The 19,009-nt window shown below is 45.8% G+C and overlaps 1 protein-coding gene and 1 long non-coding RNA gene across 2 annotated transcripts in view; one reads left to right on the forward strand and one right to left on the reverse strand.

Annotated features, from left to right (window-relative positions):
- The first annotated feature begins 335 nt into the window (after positions 1-335).
- On the forward strand, positions 336-9,298 carry LOC119443855 (uncharacterized). Its single transcript, XR_005190321.2, has 3 exons — positions 336-505; positions 5,760-5,945; positions 9,035-9,298. It is a non-coding gene; the product is annotated as an uncharacterized LOC119443855 (long non-coding RNA).
- Positions 9,299-17,796: 8,498 nt separating this feature from the next.
- LOC125944260 (uncharacterized) overlaps positions 17,797-19,009 on the reverse strand; it is a 42,199-nt gene continuing 40,986 nt past the window's right edge. Inside the window, exons 4-5 of the mRNA XM_049664608.1 lie at positions 18,444-18,639; positions 17,797-18,115 (exon numbers count right to left, since the gene is read on the reverse strand). Coding sequence (XP_049520565.1) covers positions 17,797-18,115; positions 18,444-18,639 — 515 coding nt within the window. The remainder of the gene's footprint in view (positions 18,116-18,443; positions 18,640-19,009) is intronic.

Genomic DNA, 19,009 nt, shown 5'->3' on the forward strand with positions numbered 1-19,009 from the left:
TGACAATAAACTGCAGTATCAAGAATGCAGTATCATCGGTTGTCCGTTATTTCACACACTCACCCGTGTGTTTACCCTGATAAGAAACGCTATCTACCACCACAATTCAGGCAATCACATGGTACGCTTGGCCGGAGATGTTTGTTAGCGCATATAGCCATGGCATTTATGCAACGAATAGGATTGTCATGTTGGGAACATACGATTTGGTAAGAAATGACTGATCTTCAGCGGCGTAACATTACTGAAATTTTTGGGAGTAACAGGGAAATAAAGGAAAGGCGTGACTACCTTTGGTTCATTCATTTTTTAATCTTTTTTTTTTTTCAAGGTAACGTTTCCGTTCGTTGTACCGAGCAACAACATCGATTTCCACGACCGTATAGAACACATTCGCTGTCAGTATGGTTCGACAACCAAAACCGCAGCTGTAAGTGGTGTCGTGCTCAGGAGTGTCCACCAGGTGCCTTCAGGAGCCGAGAGGAATGTTATGCTACATGCGGCGGTAAGTAACGTATTATTTACTGTTCTACGCAGGTGACCATGCATTCCGCCCCCTATACAGGCATGTAGGAAAAGTGTTTGTGAACAAGATTTAATGTTGAGTAAGGCAGCAAGCGTAATCTTATTATGTTTTTCAAATAGCTTCCCGTACATCACAATTTTCTGGTTAATTTAAAATATTTATTCTGTTTTGGTTACTCCTTCCATCGCACTTTGAAATGTTTTGGTTCTAAACAGTGTCCTTTGTGCCCACATGCGAACTGTTGCGCCTGATGCACTCAATATGATAACTACCACATTTTTATTGATGTTTTATGTAGTCCTGTATATTTAAATTATTTTTCCATGGCGTCTTCTTCAATTCCCAGACCATATTCAAAAAAATGTGGTTGATCCCTCTTATATAGGAATCGGTATAGAACACGAAAGTGAAACGTGTCTTCACAGAAGTAGTGTAATGTTTATTGCACATTGATATATAATGTCTATTGGTGTTTTGTGGCTAAAGCGCCCTTAGGCGTTGATGCACCCACGCTGACGCCTGGTGGCACGTCTCCTCCATCACGACTACCAACGTCGATGACCATGAGCAACCGTCGTGCATATGGAAGCTGCACTACGCTGCACACGCTAGCACAACGCGAAAGACGAAGCACGTAACTGACACACTAATACAACGCGCAAGACAAAGCACGTAACTGAATCGTCACCGAGTCAAATGAGCGCGTACAGCGCGTCGTAATTGCAGCCTCCGCGATCAACTTCAGAAACATTTTCAGAGCTAATTGCGGAGGCCACGCTCCGCTGTGCTGAGTACGGTGAACGCCACCTAGGTGGCGTTGGTAGTGCTTCTTGATGCCAGCGTCCCTTCGAATGCTGGCATCGAGGCGTCGTAGTGCTGAGACCACCGAAGCGTTCACTGTCGGTGCGCGTTAGTGCATAGCCTCCTCTATACTTATGGTTAGTGTCATAATGCAGTACTTCTCTTTTCTGCTCGTAGGCGGCGGCACCGCCCCGAGCAAGAGCGTGGGTACACGGAGGAGTGTTAGATATATAAGGCGCGTCTGTGTAGCTCTCTGCAAATGCGTTTGTGGCGCAATGGGATAAACGCTCGGCGATCTATCGTCGCGGACCGAGAGGTCGTGGGTTCGATTTCCAAATTTTGCATGTTTGTGGAACTTTTTCTTCTGGTTTCTTTCTTTGTATTATGTTCGTGTACATTGTAAGAACGTCATTCCGTATTTCCGTATGACGTATTTCCGTGACGGAAATACGTCAGTGAAGTCTTGGTGGACCCCGGCATAAAACACTTTCGTGTTAAAAGAAATGTGGCGTGTACTTTTGTAATATTTGCTTCTCGCGTTATTTTTTCACCGTACAAATATCGTTGCCGGTCGGGGTTTTTTGATAATATAAATCTCGATTTAGAGGTGTTTCACTGACTGAGCATGGATGTTCGATCAAAAACGCTTATTATAGCTGTTGTGATATATACGAACATCAGTTAAAGACGTAAAAGAAGACTGTTGTTGATGGTCAAAAGAAGTTTGAAAACAGTTGAGGAGCTCCAAGAATTAGGTGCGCTGGTTTTCGGAGAGTTGTGAATCCATTGACGCGTTCAAGACAACTGAAGATGACGAAGGAGCTGAAGTAGCAGGAGTAATACTGGCGACAGTTCGGTCGGTCATGTCATCAGGCAGTTGATGGGGATAAACGTAGTCAATGCCCTCAAGTCGACCCAGACATTCACCACGGAATAAAGTGGCGGATGACGATAACCGATTTGTAACATAAATGGTTCCAGAAAAGTTCTCAGTCGTGAGAACGGCAAAAGAAAGCATGGAGTTCTTGCGAGAGGCGAAGGCTTCGGGGGGTGAAAACAGAGCTGTAGAATTGGGTGCGGAGTAGCAAGACAAAGGCACAAGAGCGGAAGAGAAATGAGGTATATCAGTATATATATAAATGAGGTATATTCGGGGAAAAGGAGAGAAACACGGCTCAGATGGAGCATCACATATCAGCGATAATGCAAGTTCAGCACGCACGCAGTCAACAACGGCATGATGTGTGCAAAGGAAATCCCAGCCCAGAATTACGTCGTGTGAGCATGGTGTCAACACAACAAATTCAACGGCATATGAAACATCCTGAATGACAAGCCGAGCCGTGAACGACACACAAGGCTGGACGTGGTGCGCGGTTGCCGTACGCAGGGAGACGGAAGACAGCGGAGTGGTAGTATTTCTCAACTTGCGACAGAGTTCACCACTGTGCACAGAGACAGCAGCTCCGGTATCAACAAGCGCTTGTACAGCGACACCCTCAATGGACACGTTGATTTCCTTAGATGGAAAAAAGAAAGTCTTGAAATTTTCACCACGAGCGCAGTTCTTCCCTCCGTAACTGCGATGGTCAGTTGTTTTCCGCTGGGATGTGCGGGGGGCGATGGACCATAAGCGACAGTGAAAGGCGACGTGGGGATGGCGACCGGCGTGTGCCGAAGGCGCTGACCCGACGAGACAGAATCGTGCGCTGGACTAGACGAAACCTGGCGTGGTGTTGGCCCCGGATGAGCGCACCCTTGAAAGCGGTCGCCATGACGTATGCGGAAGTCGCAGCTAGGCTTTGGGTGGTTGCTCGGGATCCGTGGTGAATGGAGATCGAGGCCGGTCTGCCATTGGAGCGTAGGTCAGAGGTGCGCAGACAGGCGGATGCTGTTGAGTATTAGGCATTGGTGACTGGGCAGCACCTCGGAAACTTGCTGTTGGATTACCTGTAGAAGCACTGTGGCGAGCGATTGCGTGGGCTCCGGAATGACGGGCCCAAGGAGCCACTGTCGTGCCACTTCCTCGTGAACAAGCTGCTGAATTTTTCTGCAGTGAGGAAGTGTGGTCGCCAGAAACATCATCAACAGCGGGAGCCGAAATTCTTGCCGTATCAAAGTTATAGCGCCGCGTAGAAATACGCTGTTTCCGCAGCGCGTCGTAACTTTGGCAGAGCTGAATGCCATGGGCGAACGTTTGTGGGTATTTGGAAACGAACATGTGCAAGGCGTCGTCCTCAATTCCCTTCATTCTGATAGTACATCCGTGAAGTCAACGAGGCTCTCAGTTGCATTATTACGTGCGTTAATAACGGATTTAGAGTACGAACATGTGACATTTCAATTCTCAATAATTTAGGGTCATTCTGCAGGTAAGTAGGATGATTTTGGTGTTGTAATCATAGACGTGTAGTGTTCTGTTCGACTGATTTTTTTAATGCGTGAGTCGCAAGCAAGAGTTTTGACCGCAAAGTGAGGGCGCGTCTGATAGCACATTCGTGAAGTCAGCGAGGCTCTCAGTGGCACTATTACGTGCGTTAATAACGAATGTAGAGTAGTAACATACACTTCATGGCGTTCGCACCGCATAAGATATTTCAATGACCATTTATTTAGGGTCATCCTGCAGTTAAGTTGGAGGATTATGGTGTTGTATACCTAGACGTGTAATGTTCTGTTCGATTTTTTATTGCGATAGCAATTATATGGACACTCCAAAGCGGATTTCTGCCGTCGTCGCCGTCGCCGTGAGGTTCCGTATGACGTCAACTGCGATGAAATCGTCGCCGCGCTCAGGACGCTGTATGCGCGAGTGAAAGGGCGCGAGGGACGCGCGCTTTCACGAGGAGCGAACGCACGTCGGAAAGCAAACGCACCAAGACTTCACTGACGTATTTCCGTCACGGAAATACGTCATAGAACATAATACAAAGAAAGAAACCAGAAGAAAAAGTTCCACAAACATGCAAAATTTGGAAATCGAACCCACGACCTCTCGGTCCGCGACGATAGATCGCCGAGCGTTTAACCCATTGCGCCACAAATGCATATGCAGAGAGCTACACAGACGCGCCTTATATATCTAACACTCCTCCGTGTACCCGCGCTCTTGCTCGGGGCGGTGCCGCCGCCTACGAGCAGAAAAAGTTGTCGCAGTTTCACCTGAAAGGCGAAGCATCAATTGCGATAGCAAACTTGTAGAGAGCTATACGGAGTAATGATATTAGCTTTATCAGCTGTATAAACTTGGACATGCAGCAGCATCGGCAACACGCAGAACTGCTGTCGACGCCATCGGCGTTTTGCCCGCGTTCGCTCAAAATGTGTGCGGCGTTGGTGACTGTTGCCGGAGCCTCTGATATAAATAGGCACTGCGTGCCGCAGCTAAACGTCGCCTCCCTTCCCTCCCCCTCCCCCACGGCCTCTCGCTCGTCGGAAGAAGGCGCGTTTGCTCTACATACATGGTGATTGTGAAGGAGAACAGAGACGCCTACTTCTGCAGCCCTTAAGCGAGCACGGCGCAGAACGCGCGTTTGTTCTCCGCCGTGCGTTCACTCCCCGTGAAAGACGCGCCCCTCGCTCCCTTTCACTCGCACATACAGCGTTCGGCGCGCGGCGACGATTTCTTCTCCAAATGACGTCATACGGAACCTCACGGCGACGGCGACGGCGACGCCGACGGCAGAAATCTGCTTTTGAGTGTCCATATAATTGCTATCGCAATAAAAGAGAAGTACTGCATTATGACACTAACGCGCACCGACAGTGAACGCTTCGGTGGTCTCAGCACTCCGACGCCTCGATGCCAGCATTCGAAGGGACGCTGGCATCAAGAAGCACTACCAACGCCACCTAGGTGGCGTTCACCGTACTCAGCACAGCGGAGCGTGGCCTCCGCAATTAGCTCTGAAAATGTTTATGAAGTTGATCGCGGAGGCTGCAATTACGACGCGCTGTACGCGCTGATTTGACTAGGGGACGATTCAGTTACGTGCTTTGTCTTGCGCGTTGTATTAGTGTGTCAGTTACGTGCTTCGTCTTTCGTGTTGTGCTAGCGTGTGCAGCGTAGTGCAGCTTCCATATGCACGACGGTTGCTCATGGTCATCGACGTTGGTAGTCGTGATGGAGGAGACGTGCCACCAGGCGTCAGCGTGGGTGCATCAACGCCTAAGGGCGCTTTAGCCACAAAACACCAATAGACATTATATATCAATGTGCAATAAACATTACACTACTTCTGTGAAGACACGTTTCACTTTCGTGTTCTATACCGATTCCTATATAAGAGGGATCAACCACATTTTTTTTACTCCCCCTTCGCATGGCATGAATTCTGTGCATTCAGTGTTCATTCAGTGCAATCAGTGTTCTTAGTAAATATAAGATAGCATACGCTGTACGCTTGACTACTGTTTCCTATTTTGTTTGCAGATCTTGCGTACAGCCCTTGCATAATGCCTATTTCGCATATGAGTAGCACTTGTCGAAATGCGAAGCCTCAATTGCGTTTTGGATACAACTATACAAGTCATAAATGCCAACAATTTTGGCACTCACCTTGTGGGGGAAATCGAAACAATTTTCAGACAGTAAAAGAATGCATGCAAACATGCCAACGTAAGTAATGAAATACTGACATACATAAACGCCGTTTGAATGCATCATCGCCCAATATCTTGGTGCCGAAACTGCTGCTTACTTGGCATCCCCCTTTTGAAGCAGAAAATGGCATGACACCATTTTCTCCAAACGAACGCCAGTGCCCGAGACAGCAATAGGAAAGGTAGATGAAGGGCTCTCTGAATCAAGCTTCGCGAATAAAGCCAGCTTTTTTGAAGTCCCTAGTTTTCTTCACCTTTACCCCCCCCCCCTTTTTTTTTTCTTGTGCTGGCTGCCGGCTGCCGGCTGATGCTGTCTTGCACTAATTGCCGGTCGCAAGTACAGTGAAAATCACTACCGAATGTAGTGCATAGCCGGTCGGCGCAGTCCGGCCAGGTGATATGCATAAGCGCCGACGTAAGATCCCACAGATACACGCTTGCATCGTCTCACCATCTTCGTTATTCCCTCGTCATCGTTCCTTCGATTCATTATCGTTGCGAAAGTGCTGTTGTCGCCATGCTTGTATCGTCACTCTGTCGGCGTTATTACATCGTCGTGAAGCCATCGTAAACATTCCACCATCGTCATGTTTTCATCATTATACCATCGTTGTCATTGCGTAGTCATCACTGCATCGTTGCCAATCCATCATTGTCATTTCATTGGTTTTATTTCATTCGCCTCATTTATTCGTTGACATGCCGTCTTCACTTCGGCATGCTAGCTCCATCGTCATGCTAGTCGTCAATCCATTGACGCCATGTTCTTGCTGTTATTGCGCTGCCAAGCCGTAGTCTCCATTCCGTTTTCGTAACTCTGGTGCAATCATTCCGTCGTCATGAATCCTTCATCGCCACACGATCATCATCATAAGGTCATCATTATGCCGTCATCGACATTTATTCGTCGTCACACCGTCGTCATTAGTAAATCGTTGTCATTCCATCATAACCATACCTTCGTTTTCATGCAGTTGTAATAATGCTGTTGCAGTCATGCAGTATACACATCAATCTGCCACTGATACTCCCTCGTCGTCATGTTGCTAACGCCATTGCATCTTCGTCTCATACAGTCGTCGTCATACCCCTCATGGTCATGTCATCACATTAACGCCCGTCGTAGTCCTAACATCGCTGTAACTACAGCGTCAGCATCAAATTTTATTTATGCTGTCGTCGCTAAGACGACCTCGTAATTCCATCGTGGTTCCTTTGTCGTCATTTCCTTATCATGCGCGGGATTCTCAGGTTGGAGTGGCCCTGGCATACGTTGAGTGCAGCGTTCCCAGATGGTAATGTTTCCAACATGGCCATGCCCCTTGTACTTGCTAATGGCCAATGAATAATAGGAGCTTTCCTTGCAAGCACCAATGAAAGCTTCATCTAAACCGATACCCACAGCGCATATTATTATTATTATTTGATTTGAACACATATACACACAAGGACACAAAGGGATTAAGGAGGGAGCAAGCTGACAACTGCCACCGAGAGGGGCACAACGCCTGCCTACTCCTACAGGAGGAGGGAATAGAGGAAATGAAAATATGAGAAAAGAAAAGAGGAAATAAAGAAATGACGGAGACACAGACAGAACAAAACAAAAACAAAACAAAAATATAAATAACGTCTATAAACGGGAGGCCAAGTCAGTGTCCTCCAGAAAACTTAGCAGGGCTCGATGGGCCTGGTCACGTCTTGCAGCGCTCCCCCTTGGAAAAAGGCAACCCGTGCTGCCCTCAGCAGACTTAGACAAGATGCCGATAGCCCTTTGTTGTGCAGTATCCAAGAAACTTCCGGCAAAATTACTTCCTGTGGAGTGTCCCTCATTGCCCAGTGGGTACCCTCGCACGTGGGCATCGCTGGAAATGAAGAGGCTGATCGCCTCGCTTCAAGCTGTGCCCACCATGAATGTGACTGCCCTGACATTTCGTGCACGTTTGAAAATGCCCGTCTCCTGATACGCCGACACCTCCTAAAGCAGCACCCAGACCGGCGTGTTGCAGACGGATCGTTCCCTCCACGCGTTCGTGGTCGAGGCCTGCCCCGTCGTGCTAGAGCACTTCTATACAAGTTAAGGGTTGGGTGTGTGGTGGTGCGCGAACAGCGCATAGGATCCCACGATTTTCATGCGTAAGCATTCTATCGCGAGTACCCGAGTAAAATCTGTCCATAACGCGAAAAGTGGCACACCGTCTATCTGCAAATTGCATAATTGGCGAAGTTAAAACATTTAATTGCTATAATAGTGTAAACTTAGATGATTGGTAGCTTTAGAATGGATAAGGATGCAATGAAAACTGAAAATAAATAAAGGATAACCGTTCTCGGGTCATGCCTCCCTTGAAAGCTTAATTTTCTTGAAAGCTTACTTTCCAGCATTACTGGTTTGCATGCAAAGAAGCCTGCTTTAAGATTGCGTAGTATAAAGTCTGCTGGAATAGCTGATTGGTAGATGGGACAATACCGTAGTAGTAGATGAGTGGTAGCGTAAGAACATTTTTTTTTTGTTGATAGCGTCGCCGCGTTCGGATCGTAACAAAAAAAGTAACTAAACTAAAACGAAAAGAAAAAATAACAAAAGTAAAATTGTACAGAACGCTGCAATAAAATATAAGAAGATTGTAATCGCGTGAACGCCGCAATAAAATAATGTATGTATAAGAAGATTGTAATCGCGTGATTGTATCGAATAGAATTGGGCTTAGAACGTCATGATATGGTCGATGCAGGATAGACATGATCAGCAACAAAAAGGCTACACTAATCCTGAGAATTCTCTGCTAGTGCATAAGAGTTCTTTGGCACTGAAAAGCGACAGGAAAAGCACGTAAGCAAAAGCAAAGTAATTCCCAAGCCAAAGAATGCTTACGCATTAGTAGACAATTCTCAGAATTTCCATAGCATTTTTTTTACAACTGTATAACTCTTTCGATTCCTGTGACTCTGTCTACTTATGAATATTTGCATCGAGTATGAATATAATGTTTTTTATTAGTACAATGTATTCAGTGAGTTTCGCGGACTCATTTAACTTTTAATAAGCATGATATAATCTGTGAGCAGGCAATCTCTTAACGTATTTTTTTATTTTCATTGCAGCCAATTCTAAATGTATGAAACCTATCAAGACACCCCTCAGAGGACTAATATTCTCCCCTAAATCCTTCGTATTTGATGTGGAGAAAAATCAGTGCGTGAAGCAGAGAACATTCCTGCCACAAAGCACTGGTCCTAAACATAACAGGTTTAAGAAGAACGAAGATTGCATAAATCAGTGCGTAGCAACCTTAGTCCGAGTAATTAGGAACCATTAAGAATCAGAAGTGAAATGAACAACATTCACAAGCATAAAACGGAACTTTACTAATGGCAAAGTCGCATGTTGCAGTTTTTTGCAGGGGAATGAGAACATCCATTTCCGTGTTTGTATGCTGAAGAACATCTGCTGATGAGCACAATGAAGTTAGAGAAGCCTGTCGGCTCAGGAGTTCTGCCAGAGCCATGGTATGTGCTCGAAATAAAGCGCACGTTTGCGGCACATCACAGGCAATAGGCAAGGAAAGATTCCGAGGAGGCCTAAGCACTTCTTTTGAGTTGCGAATGCGAAAGCATTAATGTCCAAGTGAAAGCCTTTGAGTGGTCCATAGAATTTTGCGCTGCGAGTAACGTACCATAACAGCACCTGCTGCCCGAGTGCCAACACCGCATGCCACCGACGTCCTGCGCGACGAGAAACCTAGGAAGCCGCAGCGGCTAACCAAGGCTGGCAGGTGCGCGCAGAAGCTCGGCCCAGTGGGTGTGAGAAAGATAGACACGGACCACGCGCTGGCTTCCGAGAGAGACACTGAGCGTGAAGTCCCCCCTCACGCAACACCTGGCGCGCTGTTGCGGCAGCAGGCGTCTCCTTTCGCCGGCTCTGCTCTATCGAGGCGCGCTCGTCACGTGGCGTAGCTGTCAATGGGAACTTAGGTGCCGTTTCGCTGCTCCACGCTACAGACGCCGGCTTTTTCGCTCTATGGGCGATTTGATGCTTTCGATTCACAAATAGGAATATAGGACAAGGGTTTAGTGAAGAACGCATTATAAACAGAAGCCGCAATGAGTGTTGTCTTCTTTTCATTTGCCAGCTAACATTATGGAAGAACGGAAAAGGTTTATTACATAGCAGTTTGTTCCGGCGGCCACTGGGCTGCTTCGTTTGAGCGCCTGCTGAAGAGAATATTTAATCAATTTCTAAAGTTTTATATGTTTCAACGGAAATGCCATGAAGGCCAGGTATTTAGCTTTTCTTTATAGTTGCTATTGCAAACGTGATTTTACTGACGCACTAACGTCAAATATGACGTCACGGTGTATGTGTGGCGTAACGGTAAATATTTCATGTGCCGTTTTCGTATCCTTCGACATTCATTTTCACTTTGTGTGAAAACTCCAAGCGGACACAGAAAAGCAGCGGCATAGCAATGCTTGGGAAGCCTCACCACAGAGAAAGCAGCGTACGCAGAGAAAGTATAAATCTGAACATTTTCCATCAAATTCACAATTGAGACTCGAGAGTACGTTTTCGCGAAAAAATATAGGCCGATGCATTTTCGACAGAACTTACCCGTTTGATGACAAACTTACATAAGTCTGCAGGTACAACAGATCGTGTTGACAAAATCCAAGTATACATGGAAATATTGGTTTAGCAGGCATGGAGAAGTTAATGAACTTTGAGTAATACATACATATTTCTTAGGCCATATTTTCTTAATCTGTTTGTGGGCTTACATGAACGCAAAACAAAGCTTCACAGTTTCTAGCTACGTAAAGGAGTATTGCGTGTCACAAGCGTCGGAATGTCCGAAAAAAAATCATAACGTTTCAAGATTGTCTTTCTGTAAAATCATGCGGATTTGCAATCAAACGGATTCGAAACTATCCAAACTACGCGCTCTAGAAGTACAAGTTAGCTTATGTGAGCTCTATTTTCTTTTGTAAAATAAATCTTTTTTTATAGATTCGATGCAGTGGTGTTCCGCCAGACAAGAAAACAGTTGCACAGTGATGAAGGAATTATTGTGCAATAGGTTTAGAAATTGTGAACACGTTTCAGAGTGGGTCCTTTATGTGAGAACTTGTTTATCGCATATGGAAAGAAACTTTGAATGCACTTGAGCCCTTTGCAATTTTTAACTTTAATATTAGCGTTAAGAAAAGGCGAAAATACTACGCTATTTGAGCCTTCTAATCGAGGCATGGTAGCTCTAGGAGGCGAATTTTTCCATTCATGCTCAACTGATGAGTATTACAACCGTACTATTCCCACATAGTGAGATTTTTCTTGCGTAGAAAGAGCGAGTAGTAGCCTTGGCACTAACTAGCTCATTCTTCCGTTTTCACCAGCGTTCAGGTGAAGGGTATACTATCTACATATGAGAGGCTGCGAAGTGAGGAGTTGGCGCTTTGCTGTATTCAAGGTAACTACCAAAATGCGGCTGAGTTTCTCAACAGCAAGATTTGCGTGCTGTGCCCCCAGAACAAGATTCTGTCATGTACTGTTGCAAAAAAGGTCCCTTCTATGGACATAAAGGGGTTTTATCACTTCGTCAAGTGCCATAAAGGCTTCTAGGAGGTGGTACAAGTGCTTCGGTGTCCTTCCAATTCAGGAGCAGATTGCTCCGGGCAACGAGAGAGAGAACAGGGAACTAAAGAGAAACTCTGGAACAAAGGCATCACAAGATAAATCTCCTCATTGTACAGTAGCGAAGAAAGCCCGCGTCGAGGAGGAAGCACTCAAGGGTCCTGAGGGTGCCACCTAGGCTTAACAAAAATTTTGAAGTGCTAGCTTCTGCTTGAAAGACTGGTATGAAATCTGGCAAAATTCTGTGACCATTTATCACATAAAACAGTAATACTGCGGAACTTCAATGTGAGTAAACCCATGGGACAGAAACTTTTGAAGAAAGGTTAACTACTGTTGATGGGCGATAAAGAACGCTTAAGTTAATTATGGACTGCAGACAAAAAAAGGGTTCATACAGCGGACGTGATGATAAAATTCGGTCTTGCTCACTGCATCTGCCTTGCGTTACAACGCTCAACCGGCTCATCAGGGTTTATATTCTTCGCAAGTAGATTAGCACCATTGGAAGCCAGGGGAGAATGCTGGAACTTCATTTTCTTCGGATGACCTATTGATCAACTTCATCAGATTTGCTCTACTTTCACGAACTGCTGCATGTTACGCGAGCAGCGGCCGAGTTCCATTAAATCATCTTCACCGCCAAAAAACTCTGTTGAGTTCAGTGGCGGCTTGCAGCTAGCAGGAAGTCGTCCCAGCGGTCCACCACAGACAGAATGCGGCTGGGAAAAGAAATTTTTGCATCGCCATCAAGAATTACAGAGTGATTTGGTTAACACGACTTATCGACGAGCACTACTTCGCCTTATCACCAGATAAGTTTGAAGAGGTCCAAGAACATCGGCTGCTTTACAACAAGTTCAAGTTTTGGGTCTTCAGATTGACAGGATTTGGCATGTCACCGTCGCCTTCATGAAAAGATGCTTCCAGGCCGAGGTGCATGGATCAATTAGACGATTTTATATTATTATTGTGAGAGCAATTATATGGACACTGCAAGCAAAGTTCCGCCATTGTCTTCGGCTTTGCCGTGAGGCTCCACACATATTTAGGTGTACGTAAGGTATATGCCAATGTGATGCTAAATATGCCGGTTACAGTGCTGCACTATTCTATCACTAAAGTCGTTCACACCAGATATTACATACGGGACACAAATATTGCTCAGAATTTGAAGAATGGCAGCCAACAAATAAATTTTATGAAATATAACAGTCGAAGCGCATGCCTTTTATCTTACATCTTCTCAGACCATTAAATATCAAAATTGCAACGCAATATCACAGCTCAAACTTGAAAGTGATGTAATCTAACTGACGCGGCTCTTTACGGGCAGCGTAGTAGCACCTGTGAGATATCGTCGCCGTCGTCGTCGCCCTGATCCGTATAAAGTCCAAGGGCGATAACAATGTCGCCAGCGTGCCGTATGCTGTATGTGCGAGTGAAACCGTGCGAGGGGAGCCGACGATCACGGCTCAATGAGGAGCCCGCAAGAGAGAGAATCTGAAAGGAAACACGCTCTCATCCGTTGCGCGAAACGCCGTGGGGGTTAGGACAGTAGGAGAGGGGGGGGGGGGGGGGGCGCTGTTCTCTGACAGCAACTGCGTATTTCGCGACCGTGTGCATGAGGAACCGACTATCGCGGCTTAATCTCGCGCTTTATAAGGTTTAACAGGATTCTTTAATAGCGAGACTTCACGACGGTGAGAGGCGTATTGGTGGAGATCAAAACAGATCGGAAGGAAGAAACGGAAACATGTTAATGCGAGGCTCTAAGGGCCCAATGTTGCAGAAAATTCGGCGACGGCGTCCCGTGAGCGAAAATCGCAGTATAGATTCGTTACGGCACTGAAGTTCTTCTATCACCAAAGTTGCTCATACCTTGTCTTACATTCTTTACAAAGTTATTCCTCGGGATTGTAGCAGTGTATCTACGTCTGCGTTAACTCCTTCGAATAAAAGCTCTAAAAAGTAATTTTGTGTGGGCTGAAAATAGGTCTGTTAAATTCGTATCTACCAATTTTTTGCGGATGCAGCCCGAAATCAAGTGTTCATCGTCGGGGGCATTTTGTTTTCCAGACGCCTTCGAATATCATGAAAACCACCGTGTGTCACGTGCGTCAATTGGCGCGCACGAACGCATAACCTCACTGCGCCGACTCGCGTTCATTATCCGACCAAGGCAGTCAGAATGTTTATATGAGAGCTACCATGGATCAAGCGACACAAACAACCCCCCTCCGATTAGTGCTGCGAAATGTATGTGCTGTTTTGGCATTTGTGCGGTGTACCTGCTTCTCACATCACTTGTCCTATCACTGAGATATGTAACTCTACGCCGTTGTATGCGGAATTTAATTTATATTGCCTGTCACTTCTGTTCGCCAAGCTGCAGCAACTAACACTGCAAACTTCGCCCAGTGATTCCTGGAACAGCGCCTAAGGAGCAAGGGACACTTGGCGCTGTCATCAGGTGCAAAATCTGTGAGGAAAGGCGTAAAGGCTCTGCATGCATGCTTCAAGACCACTCCCCGTCGTTTCCGTAGCTAGAGCGCGTTGTCATTGCCTCCTCGGAGATCTCGAAGGCACGGAAGAGCCCATGCGTTTCCTGTGGGGACTCCGGACGTGAGACCTAACCTAACCTATCATTGAGATGCTGAATTTTCATAGCGTGTTGACGTCGGTTGAACAAATAGTGGAAAAGCAGTTAACTGCACAGTCAATAATCAAAATCTTCTGGCAATGAAAAATACACGTACGTGTTGATCCGTTACAGAGTAAAACATGTTTTTCAACAAATCTATTTAGCAGATCTAATTGATACAAACTGTGTACCAAGACGGCTCGCAAGGGAAGAAATGGAACAGGCTAATTTATTGCAAAAATAAAATGCTTGATAAAGTGTAAAAGAGTGTCCTGTTACTATCACAGTTACAAAGGTTACAAATAACAGCATGAGTCACTTGTGGATCCCCTGGAGTATAAATAAGCGTATTCCTTTTCTGAAAGATTCATTGAAGGGTAGTTAACACAGGCCTACTGAATATTAATGTCCCAATGTCCCCATGCGCTATGAATCTTCTCCCTTCTATAAGAACTACCGCGTTCGCGAAACCTGCCTCGCGCCCACAGTCTCGATAGTGCCCGGTCACGTGTAACTTTGAGATCCCCGAAAGAAATCACTGGCGCTTTTTTATTCTGAGGTTATTACAACACCCAATTTCCCCGATATGCGATTTCCTGTTACGTCATGCATGTCGTACAAGTGAACAATCATTTCTGGAAATGGTTTTAGGCGCAAAATAGGACACATAATGGACACGGACAGGCGCACTCCGTGGCTCTGTCCACAGAAAGAATTCTTGCTGTTTCATACCGCCCATTCGAAAACAGTCAGAACAGCTATTGCCATTACAAGCTTACCGTTGGCACTAGCTAGGTCTTGTCCCACGTCATTCAGGTAAGCTTCAATTTGCAGATTTCTAGGCTTGTATCGGCGGGCTTCTCAACTTCTTTGTTGACCTCGGTGGGCGATGCTTTGTTGAATAAATTTTGGAGTGAGCCAAACAATGGTCCGTGAGAAAGCGAAAAGAAAAGGAAAATGCGTATCGTTGTCATTCCGTATGCATATAGAGTGGCTAATTTTTTAAAGAATGTAGCTTCTAGGTATGATGCTTCGGTGGTGCTTTCGGCTTCTTTGAAACTCTCGTATTTGTCCTCACCTGTCATCTGTAAAAAGTGCCGAGTGTGTCAAGAGCACTCAAGGTTCTTTTTCTTCTTTTTTTAATGTTCAGCCGGGGTCGTCTATAAGATTCGTTTAAGCTGCGGCAAGGTATACGTCGGCCAAACTGGCCGTTGTATAAATGATCGCTTGCGAGAGCCCTCATCAGCAATCAAGGTGACAGGCTCCCATTTGCTGTATCATTGCAAAGAGTGCACATGTGAACGTTTGCTGGCAAACATGCATATTCCGGAAAACTACAAATACGGTGGCACGGGAACTATCGGGAACTGACAGGCGGTAATTAAGCTCAGTATCATTCTCTTCTAAACTCATTTATTTTCTTGTGCGCTTGCCTGAGGGCATATGAATCGAAGCATCGGGAAAATAAATATCAATGACGAGTTGTGCGCCTGCCCATGCCTTTTTTTTTTCGTGCTTAAAACCATTTATAGCTACGTACCAACTAGCCTGACAGATGACGTTACAACATATGACCAATCATCTGTGTATACTAAAATTTCCACAAAACAATGACAATGAGTCCAGCGCTAATGTTAAACATGCGTGTCTTCCGTAAGCTATGTATTTTTGATACGAACAAGACGTGTCGTTTCATGTTTTTCTTAATTGGACTACATTGCAATGCGCGAGAAGAAGCACTGATCAGGTGACATATTCCCTCAATTCCCTGGCAGCAGTATTGTGATGAAAATGATGACTGCTGTGAATGTAATGTAGTCTTCTATCTGCAAAAAAGTATTTCATGATAATATTATTATTACCATCGCACGTACACTCCTCTCGTGTCAGCATGAACTAGCTCTCTGCGATGATCGCCGCCTTTTGAGTATGATTATCCTTTCCATATTACGACACATACCTGCTATGGGGGACTGGTAAATAATTGGCCGATAAATTTAATATAAAGAATAACGCAGATCCAACGCACCTTTTTGAATTGATGTGAAACGAAGATATTATGAAGCGGTTAATAAAACGATATGCATTGTCTCATTTCGATCCTTCGTCTTCGGCTGAAACTGGCGCGCGCATGTGCTCTCGCTCTCCACTACTATGCAATGTGACAAAGTTTCGCTTCACATCCATTACAGCACGTGCGTTGGACCTGCATTAATATTTTGCCAGTTTTGAGTGGTTCGACGAATAATTTACCAGTGGCTTCTTAGCCAGTGCTGGCTGCTGCTGTCTCGCCGATTTCACAACTTAGTGACTCTTTATGTGTCGGATGCTGTCTGCAAGCTGTTGTCTGCTGCCTGCTGGCTGCTGTCTTGCACGACTACTGCCTTGGGTATTGTACATACCAGTACCGGATACCGTGCAAAGTGATATCAGCACGCCCTGGATCTCCGTGCTGGTGCTCAGTCCACTTCCTTCTTCAGAGAACATTGAGGATCTGAAGCTGCGTGTTCGCCATGACCCTTTCTATATATAGTGCCACACTCCTGGGGAATGTCAGGAGGGACAAAGGCAATTTTTTTTCCTTCAGTTGTCGCAGCACGATTATTCATTGCAATTTGAGAATATGTCCGAGCGATATTGCATGTGAAAGCAAAGGAAACATTGCTTGCCTCGTGGCTTAGGAGGGTATCACTGGAAAGCTCCGGAGCATGATTGTCTACTTGCACAGAGTAGACCCTTCAACGTTGAGTAGAATAGTTGGGGTCTTGACAAGCCGCCCGGGGATGATCATCCGGTGGCCGTGGTTGTAGAGCTCAAGCTTGATTGTGGCGTCATTGAAATTCAGGGGCTATGCCGTGGAGCCCCTCCCCCCTCCCTCCCAGGCGTCGAGACGCGGTAAAAGTGGCTGGATATCATGTTTTGTTGGGCTTGTAATTTGATATAAGTGTCCTGGCGTTCATGTTCGGTCAGTTGGGCACTGGCACGTATCTCGTGGCTTACTATATGACGAACAGGACTTAACACAATGGAAGATCGTTGCTTTTATTATAACTGTCGTTTCAGTACCTTGTCGAGGCGCCACAGTTTTCCGAGACGGTCGTTCTTCCGTCGTGTCTATACTCTGAGGTACTGCAACGTTGGCAGCAGGGTTTTCGTTGCTGAAAGCGGTTGTGTCGATGATAGCAGTGGCGTGCGGTACATCGGGAGTTGTCATCATTGCGAGCTGCTTACGGCAGCGACCACGCCTGCCTCGACACAGTCGCGTCATTATGTTACATATGCTTAAGCGAGTTAAGTTAGGACAAAAATTGCAGTGTCCGTGCATCATTAATCTTTCAGAAGCGTAAAATAATTTATTTGCGTCATATTGTACAAACATTTCGGATATTTACACTTGCTCTAGCATCAAAAAAAGCTGCCCTTAACCCTTATTCCAACATGGGATTCGCCGATTATTATTATTTTTTGCATCTCTACCAGCAACCGGAGGGCGAGAGCGCGGGGGTGGGGGGGGGGGGGGTCAAAATTTCCGTCGCTTGTAGCTAGCGAGTCTACATTACGAGTTGGTCTGCCGTGGGCATTCCGACAGCGTTATTTCCTAAGGTGTAGCAGCAGGTCCAGGTCTATGTCTAGCGCGGCAAGCTCTTTGGTTGTGGATGAGGCCCGTTGCACGAACTGACAACAGTTGATGTCCTGGCGCACTAGAATTGGAACCACGGCAGTGACCGAGCCTCCTCCAGTCCACACGGAGTCAGTAGTGTGTGCCTCTGCACACTCTTCGAGCTCCTTATGTAGAACAACGTGCTTATGCTGCTCTACTACGTACTCTGCTTTTTCGCCCTTGTCCCAATTGCCCGCAACTTTGGGTGTACTTGACTGGGTTGTGCGCCATTCGCGAGGCGGTCTCGCTCTGTACAGCGTGCACCATCACCGAGTATCACGCCGTAAATGCCTAGTGTGCCGCCTAAGGTAGACTGACAGTGCTCACGCAGCCGTTAGATTCGGACATCGCAGTCCGATACACGACGGAACCGTGTAATGTTTTTAAGGTTTCCCTGTTGGCAAAGGATTATGGCATTGTCAAGGATACTGAACTGCGAAGAAAAGCACACGCTAAAACAGTGACATAACCTCCTTCCGAGTAGGACTTTATTGGCTTATAGAGGACCAATCAGTGGGCGAATTTATTCAGTAGAAACTCCACTCTTGCCTAGGTATATTGGTATGAATGTTGTTACTTAGAATTTGGCATACAAATGTTGTGGCACTGCTCATAACTTTCAAAAGCATTGCTACGTGGATAAATGTTTTCCTTCTTATTGTGCCTCGTTTTTTTGCAGTTGTCCTCTTCAACATCGTACGTGTAGACTGGGTAGAACCCGATATTGGATCCGAAGAAGCCCTTTTCTTTTGGCAGCAGGCACTTTGACAGTGCTGTAAAAGATTGTTCGATGGTTAATTTGATGTTATATTTACCATTTTAAACGTAATTATAGCTTACATTTTATTATTGTTAAAATGATTCCAGCCGCTGAAAAAACGTGAGCACAAGTACAAGGATGGAAACGGGAGAAAGCTGGATTTAAGCTCTTCGCTTTTAATTGTGCTGGCGTTCTTTCACCTGCTGAGCCATCTTAACCTCACTATGTGCCTACTCGCCTAGGAAAACACCCTACATTGAGTTTATGCTTGTTCTAGAGTGAACGGAGGCCTGCCTTTTTAAAGGGTGCTTTCATGTATGTCTTACAGCTTTTAATTAGGCCATAGCAAAAAAATAAAGGTGTCAGTGCACTGCGTGCTTACA

Source organism: Dermacentor silvarum, chromosome 3, assembly GCF_013339745.2.
Source record: "Dermacentor silvarum isolate Dsil-2018 chromosome 3, BIME_Dsil_1.4, whole genome shotgun sequence".
In the NCBI taxonomy this organism is placed as follows: Eukaryota; Metazoa; Arthropoda; class Arachnida; order Ixodida; family Ixodidae; genus Dermacentor; species Dermacentor silvarum.